Source organism: Heloderma suspectum, chromosome 16 (genome assembly GCF_057233095.1).
Source record: "Heloderma suspectum isolate Gila_16-S chromosome 16, 16-S_ref, whole genome shotgun sequence".
Classification (NCBI taxonomy): Eukaryota; Metazoa; Chordata; class Lepidosauria; order Squamata; family Helodermatidae; genus Heloderma; species Heloderma suspectum.
In genome coordinates, this window is record NC_139473.1 from 6,942,319 (window position 1) to 6,950,368 (window position 8,050).

Below are 8,050 nucleotides of genomic sequence, written 5' to 3' on the forward strand. Positions count from 1 at the left end.
TGTGCATCTACTGCAAGCTACATACCAGAATGCTTTACGCTCCACCTCCCATCGCCACACATTCTGCTCCATATGAAATTCCTCACACACACCTCACATTGCTCCCACCTTTATACTTTCTAAGACACCCCAATCCCACATCACTGTCTCCAAGAGATGAGGCTGGACAGCCATCTGTCAGGGATGCTCTGACTTGGATTCCTGCACTGAGCAGGGGGTTGGACTCGATGGTCTTGTAGGACCCTTCCAACCCTACTATTCTGATTCTATAAGAAGCCACCTCCTTTGAGCCCCAGCTCCGATATCCACCCCTAAAGACCTTTCCCAGGTTTTCTAGAGGCCCCATCCCCAACCGCAGTTTTATGACCTTCCATCCCCAAATATAGAGCCACATTTTGCCCCAGCTGTCTCCAGCCCCAAAACCTCATGCCAGTCTGTCTCTGCATCCTTCTCTCAAGGTGCCATTTCAGACACCTGCTTTACCCACGTTGTTCCCAGAAGTGTAGAGCTAAATTTTGGTAGTATGGGCACTCAGTATGACAGCACCCCTGGGCACTCCCCCAAGGAGAATCAACAGTCATGCTCCCAAGATACATATAGATATTCGTATCTATACTTGTGTAAACCGTCCAGAGAGCTTCGACTATGGGGCAGTATAGAAACGTAATAAATGATAAGAATATCATGCCACAATGGTACAGGCGCCAGTAACCTCAAGACTAGATTACTGCAATGCGCTCTCTGTGGGGCTGCCCTTAAGGCTGCTCCAGAAGCTGGAGCGGGTGCAGAACGCAGCAGCTTGGCTGTTGTCAGGAGCTGCCCCTTTCCAGCATGCAGCTCCTTCGCTGAGCGAACTGAACTGACTGCCGATTCGCTACCGGGCCAGGTTTAAGGTTTTAGTCCTAGTGTACAAAGCCCTAAACAACTTGGGGCCAGGATACCTGAGGGAGCACCTTCTCCCTTACCAACCTGCCCGGTCACTGAGGTTATCAGAGGGCTTGCTTCTGATGGTTCCACATGGACCTATGGCCCAATAGGAGTCCACCAGGAGAAGCGCCTTCAGCATGGTGGCCCCCTTTCTTTGGAAGTCCCTGCCCCTGGAGGGAAGAAGGTACCAACGCTGCGTTGTTTCTGGCGCCTCCTGAAAACAGCAGCGTTCCCGGAGGCATTCCTTAATTGACCAGCCATTGTTTCTATTGGCATTGTGTTTTTTAAAAAAATATAATTTTAATGTGGTGTTTTAATCTTTTATTCTTGTACAGTTTTATCTTTTGTGTTGACCACTCTGAAATCTGTTCTAGATGTGGAGCGGTATATAAATATTGTAAATAAATACAAAAATAATATATCCTGCTTTGATTTCTTATTCCGTTACTTGTAGTTTTTATCCCGCTCCCCAGCCAAAAAGGCTCCCTGAGAGGCTTACAGACAATCAGTTAAAAAATAAACTACAACTCCCAACATACCTGCCCATTCCAGGGGCTGATGGGAGCCAAAGTCCAAAACCCCTGGAGGGCATCAGGCTGGGGAAGATTGTCCCAAGGCAAGAAAGGCATTCAACAATCCTCACCGAGTCAACAGTCAGGCAACCAGGTGACAGGAAGCCATTAGGAGGTGAATGTCAGACAGAAGGATCCCTTCTTGACACCGATCCTGAAGACTCGCTTAGGATGTGTCGGTCACACTGAAATTATAACAGGGCTCAGGAATAACTGACAGCAGCAAGGACACTTGTTGCAGCAGTTCCTTTTTCCTTTCCACCAACTTCCCCAAATCGCCCTCCAGATATTTTGGACTGCAACTCCCAGCATTCCTGACCATCGGCCATGCTGGCTACGGCTGCTGTCGATCCACCTGGGGCCCAACCTACTCCGGACCCACATTAAACAGGTTCGAGGATTCCATTAAGACAGAGTCAAAGTCCAACAGCGCACAGGAGGCATCCGGTTGGAGAAAGGTGCTTCTACATTACATAGTTAGGCTCCATCGTCAAATATCGTTCACACAGGCAAGGCACACAGGGCTGGTTCGCACATGACGCTAAACCTCGCGCACTCATCCCCTGCGGCCACGAAGAAGCGTTTGAAGGCTTCCAGGTCTGTATTAGATTTACTACACCTTGCCACGGTGCTCCAGGGGAATTAAAATGACAGCCGCCTGGTGGAGGTGGCCATTTTGATTCCCCACAATACCCTGGAACGGATACTCCAGAGGGATTGTGGGGAATTCGAAATGGCGGTTTCGAGCCTGCTGCTGCCTCCGGATAAACCCGTGGCCGTGGGGGGCACCCATGTAAGAGGGGGCTCATGGGGGAGGGCGACAATTTGCAGAGAGCCCCATCACGCTGGAACCAGCCCTGATCCTGAGGAATAATCCCATATGGACTAGGAAATGGGGAGGGGGGAGGAATAGCCCCCCATGCTCCCTTGAAACGGCACCCTGACGAACACACGCCGCAATCCGGGACTGCTCTGCAGAATCGTGAAGTACGAAAATCGGAGTTTCAACAGCCACACTCCGTTCTTTATCGAAAGCCTGCTCTTGGAATATAGATTTTGCCTGTTTCCTCTCCAGCCACTAATTCAATCCAGGCCTGTTTAGCGGCTACAACAGCCAGCCAGCGGCCAATTTTGCCCATAGCCCTATTTTATTTTTACACAGAGCAGGCACGGGGGGGGGGGGCGGGGGGGAGATGGGATGGTTGGAGATAGACCAAGTGGGTAAGGAGAAAAGCCACAATTGTACAAACGATCCGAGCTTGGGGTTGCAGAAATTGTTTTTAAACTCTTCACGCACACAATTGTAGGACCGTTGCATGACAAGACAAGCTATTCTGACAGGGGAGGTTTTTGTTTTTAATCCTTCCACGTTTTAGTACAGGAGTGGGGAACGTCTTTGAGCCCGAGGGCCTAAGTGCATTTTGGACGAGCTCTTGGGGGCCGCATCCCTCTGGTGGGCAACGCTAAAGGCAAAAAGGGCGGGCCCAAGAATACCGCGTATTGTAGCTTGAAGCTCTTACTGGAAGTAACTAAGGAGAGGTATTTCAACCCCTGAGAATAGGGGATGGGAAACCACCCAACTATTGGTGGTTGGGGGAAAGGGGCTGGGCTATTTGGGGAACTTGGGTTCTGGCTCCTAGGCGTGATGTTTTGCTCCCGTTTTAGCACATGCCCAAGTTCAGTAATGTTGCCCGGCTTTTCAAGCTGCTACTCCTAACATCTTGATCCTTAAGAATCACTGAAGGGCGCTGTGATGACTTTGTTTGCTCGTTTCATTGACCACAAATTTCAAATACGATATGATTAAACACAACAATTAGCACGTCCAGAGTAACGGAGAGGCTAGACAAGATGGGTGGTGAAAAAACTGTGATATAGAGCAGGGTCCATAAGTAGGGGGAAATTGAGGCTAAGGTAGCAATCTTAAACACATTTACCTGGGAGTAAGTCCCATTAAACACAGTGGGATTAACTTCTCTGTAGACATGCATAGGATTGCACTGTAAAGAGTACAACCACAGGACCCTTTTAAGTTAAGGCAAACAGCAAAAGATCTACAAACACAAGACTCCAGAATATCACAAAATTAATGGAGGAGTTAACTTTAATTATCTCTTGTCAATCTCCCCACTGCCTCAGCACCTGTCACTGGATGGCAGGACCTCCAGTTGCAACCTGTGGAAACCTGTGTGGGTTTTTCTCCTTTTCTGAGTAGGTTAGGAGGTTCGAAAATTGCTTGATTTTTAATTAATGTTTTAATGTTTAAATGTATATACTATTACATTTATATCCTGCCTTTTTTTCCTCAAAGGAACCCATGTGATCCTCCTCTCCATTTTATCCTCATAACAACCCTGTGAGGTAGGTTAGGGTGAGAGTCAGTGCCTGGCCCAAAGTCACCCAGGGAGCTTCATGGCTGAGTCTCCCAAGTACCAGGCCAATACTCTAACCTCTACACCAACCAAACTGAGAATCGGGAAATGATATGCTCCCAACCCCAGTCACATGCCCTCCCTCCATGGCCACAGCCCTAGCCCCCAAACCTATTTTGGCAGACCTATATGCAAATTTCTGCCAACCTAAAGTGAAATTGGCAGTGTAAGCCTATGCATGTCCGCTCAGAAGTATCGTTGAGTGCAACGGGGCGTAGGTCAGCGGGTACAGGATTGCACCATAAGATACATTAACAGTGCAACCCTACGCATGTCTACTCAGTAAGCTTGAGACATACTCCCAGGTCAGCCTATACCTCCCAAGCCCCTGACAGCCAAACCCAAAAGCTGGCCCCACACAGATCTCATCAAACACTTCCAAGAGAAAGTCAGGCCCAGACATTGACAAATCTCCAGGGGCAAGAGGTGGGGAGGAAAGCCTCATAACTATTGGTGGCCTTCACAACACCTTGCAGTAACAAATTCCACAGCTCAGAGTTAAATTCTGGGATTTGCAACCACAAAATGTAGCAATGACCACCAGTTTCAATGGCTTTAAAAGGGGGTTAGATAAATTCCTGGAGGAGAAGGCTGTCGATGGCTACCTGTCCTGATGGCCATATGCTACCCCCAGTATCAGAGGCAGTATGCCTGTGCAGACCAGTTGCTGGAGAATGTGGACAGGAGGGTGCAGTTGCACTCATGTCCTGCTTGTGGGTTTCCTGTGGGCAGCTGGTTGGCCACTGTGTGAACAGAATGCTGGAACAGATGGATCTTTGGTCTGATCCAGCAGGGCTCTTCTTATGGTCTTAACTAGACCAGCCTCTGAGCAGAACAGTCCATGAACAGTCTCTAAACCTGCTATGAAGGCATCACTGCAGCTCAGACAAACATAAGAACATAACCGCAAACGTAATCATTGTGATCAACAGTTCCACATGAATTTGAGGTCCTGTGTCCTCATAGGTGCACGCATTCTTGGAGGACTTTTGTAAATGCTTTTTGTCCATCCCTCCTCAACTCACACTCAAAGTACACACCGTCAAGCCCAATCCTATTCAGCTCATCCCTATAAGATCCAAAGTGAGTGAGTGCAGAACTGCCTCTCAATTCAACGTACACTTTTCGGTTGGACGTAGGCACAGTTCTGCACAAACGTAACGAAGCAGTAAGGCCCAGTGGGTTTAGGGTCCCTTGGGTGACGGACCAAAACAGCACCTGCTTTGCCTCCAGGAGGTCCCTGGTTCAATGCCTGGCATCTCCAGTTCAAAGGAGCGGACACCAGGTGATGGAGTTCAGTGGGGCTGACTCCTTCTAAGTCAGCCCTTCCCAACCTGGTGCCCTCCAAATGTTTTGGAGTACACACTCCATAAACCCCAACCACTAGCCATGCTGGCTGGGGCTGATGAGAATTGTAGCCTGAAACATCTGGAGGACAACCAGATTAGGGAAAGCTGTTCTTAGTCACTGGGCACAGGATGCAGCCACACACTGTCTGTACAGGCATCCCTTGAGAGTATCATTAGAACATGTCAGAATATCAGAAAAGAAACTATTCAGTAACGATCAACCAAATGGTAATCTAAGGGATGGAGAGGGTTTTATTTTTACATGCATCCAATTTAAGGGTCATTTGTGACAACGGCCCAAAGGAATAAATTTCACAAGAGGTCCTTAAGCCCGGATCTGACTTTGCTCATCTGAACCCTGGTGGGGAAAACAATCTGGAATTCTTTTGCCCCGGGGATGATACAGAAGAACACACATACAGAAATGCACACACAGTGAAGGGTATGTGTGTATGGAATGATTCCCTGCAATCCTAGACCCATTTGCTCAGGAGTGAGTTGCACTGAATTCAATGAATAAAGTTTGAAAAACAAAAGAAATACGAAACGAGCAAGTCAGCGGGAGGTGCTTCTGAAGCAGATATGGCAAGGGCTGGACTCTGTAGCTGCACTCCTAGGGCCACTTACCCAAGGGCACGTCCCATCAAACCCTGTGGGGCTTACTTCTTGAGTAGACACGCACAGGCTTACGACAGAAGGCCGCCATCGTAGGCACAAATGCCTGGAAGTATTTGTGCCCGCTGAACTCAACGGATAAAATAATACACGTGTAACTCAAGCGGGAGTTATTTCGGAGTGGGAAACGTGCAGGATCGGGAGGGAGGGCCGCCACCCGATGCCCCGCTTACTCCGGAGCAAGCCACACGCGACACTGCAGGACCTACTCCGGAGTAAGCCCAGCGGCGGGGGGGCTTCGCGGCTGCCACCCCGCGCCTGCTTCCGTGGGAGCCAGCCCCGCTGAGCACGGCGCGGCTTCCTCCGAAGCAAGCCAGCGCGGACCGCGGGCTCCGTGGCTGCGCCCCGGTGCCCGCCTGCCCGGGGGCGAGCCCCGCGGGGCACCGCGGCCCTTGCCCCCGAGTGCCGCACACGCGGCGAGGGCTGATGCCGCCCACCCGAGCCGAGCCGAGCCGAGCCCCCGCCCCGCCCCAGCCCTCCCGGCCGCCGGAGCGGGGCACTCACGCAGCTCCTTCCACATGGCGCGGTGGCAGGCGAGGAAGCCCTTGCGCAGCGCCGCGCACACGGCGGCCGGCTCGGGCGAGCGGAAGCCTCTCTGCCGCTTGATGCACGCCCAGAGGTTCTCGCGGGCGAAGTGGGCCGCCTCCCGGCCGCCGTGGCCGTCGCACACGGCGAAGAAGGCCACCGAGCGGCGGCAGCCCGGCGCGGGCGGCCCGGGCGGCGGCTCCGGCTGCGCGCCCGCCGCCGCCGCGGCTCCGGCCGAGGAGCCGTCGCCGCCCGCCGCCGCCGCCGCGCCCGCCGCGCCGGGCTCCGGCTCCACCAGGATCTGGGTCACGTCCTCCATGTATTTCCTGCCCCCTTGGTCCGAGAAGAGGCTCACCCCCAGCGCGCGCAGGCCCTCCATGCGGGGGACGCGAGCCGCCCTTCCCGTCCCTTCCCGTCCCTTCCCTTCCCTTCCCCCGCGCCCTTCCTCCTTCCCTGCCGGGGAAGGCGCGCTGCCCCCCGGGTCGAGCCCCGCTTCCCCTCGCCAGCGGCGGCGGAGGCGTTATTGTTGACGCCCTCCTCGGCGGCCTCGGCTCCTCCTCCCTCCTCCGCGCGCGCGGCGCTTGGAACGCGGGCGGCGCCGCGAGCGGGGGAGACAGTCGCCGGCGGAACGCTCGGGCGCGCAACGTTCCGAACCGGGGGGGGGGAGGAGGAGCGCCCCGCCGCCGCCGCCGCCGCTCCGCGCTGAGCGAGCCACCGCGCACGCCGCCGTCCCCGCCCGTCGCTCCGCCCTCGCGCTCCGAAGGGAAGGCTCCCCTCCCGCGCCGGCCGGCCGCGCGCGCGCTCCCTCCCTCCCTCGGGGTGGAAGCGCTTGGCGCGCCGCGGAGGCGCGCCCTTCTCGCTCGCTGGTGGTGCTGGTTATGCTGATGGGTTCACTAAGCGGCACCGACCCCCGGGGCGCTTTTAGGAAGGGCAGGGGCGCTCGCGCTCGCGCTCCCCGCCCGGACGAGGCGCTGCGCGTGCCTCGTCCGCGGGGGTTGGGGCTGCTTCCAGAGAGGAAGCTTTCGTCCTCAGGGGTGCTGGGCGGAAGGTCTTTGGGGGCTTCAGTTTGGGGGGGGGCTTCAGTTTGGGGGGGGGCTCAGTTCCCCAAAGGCCCTTCCGGCATGGCCAATGGTCAGGAATGCTGGAAGTCAGCGTCCAAGACGTTTGGCGCTCCTGCCCAGCCCTGGAGCGGGCCCAGGGGCGGCAGCGCTGGCGCGTTTCTATCAGCAGGGACGCTGACGTTGTCTGGGCGCCCCCGCCGCCGCCTTGAGAATTCCATGTCCCCACCGGGCTGAGCTGCAGTTCTCGCCGTAGGGGAGGTGGGGGGGGGGATGGATTCTCCCAGCAATTGGTCCTGAATGAGCAATTAAGGGCGGAATCCTAGGCGTGTTTAGACAGCAAAAAAAAAAAAGTCCTGCAATTCCCAGCACGCCTCCTAGTTGGAGGCATGTTGGGAGTTGTAGGACTTTTGTTTGTCTAAACATGCATAGGGTTGTGCCCAAGTCCATTAACTTTACAGAAGACTTGCTCCTGGCGGAGATGAAGACTGCTAGAACTGCTTTGTTGATAT

General features: G+C 54.3%; 1 protein-coding gene across 2 annotated transcripts in view; it reads right to left on the bottom strand.

Moving 5' to 3' along the window:
* Window positions 1-6,982, bottom strand: part of PPM1D (protein phosphatase, Mg2+/Mn2+ dependent 1D) — a 43,084-nt gene extending 36,102 nt beyond the window's left edge. Inside the window, exon 1 of one of the 2 annotated variants that reach the window (XM_084822842.1) lies at window positions 6,460-6,958. In XM_084822842.1, coding sequence (XP_084678968.1) covers window positions 6,460-6,859 — 400 coding nt within the window. In that variant the 5' untranslated portion in view covers window positions 6,860-6,958. Of the gene's footprint in view, window positions 1-6,459 lie in introns of both variants that reach the window. The other variant, XM_084822843.1, reaches the window with a different exon arrangement.
* Window positions 6,983-8,050: the final 1,068 nt, after the last annotated feature.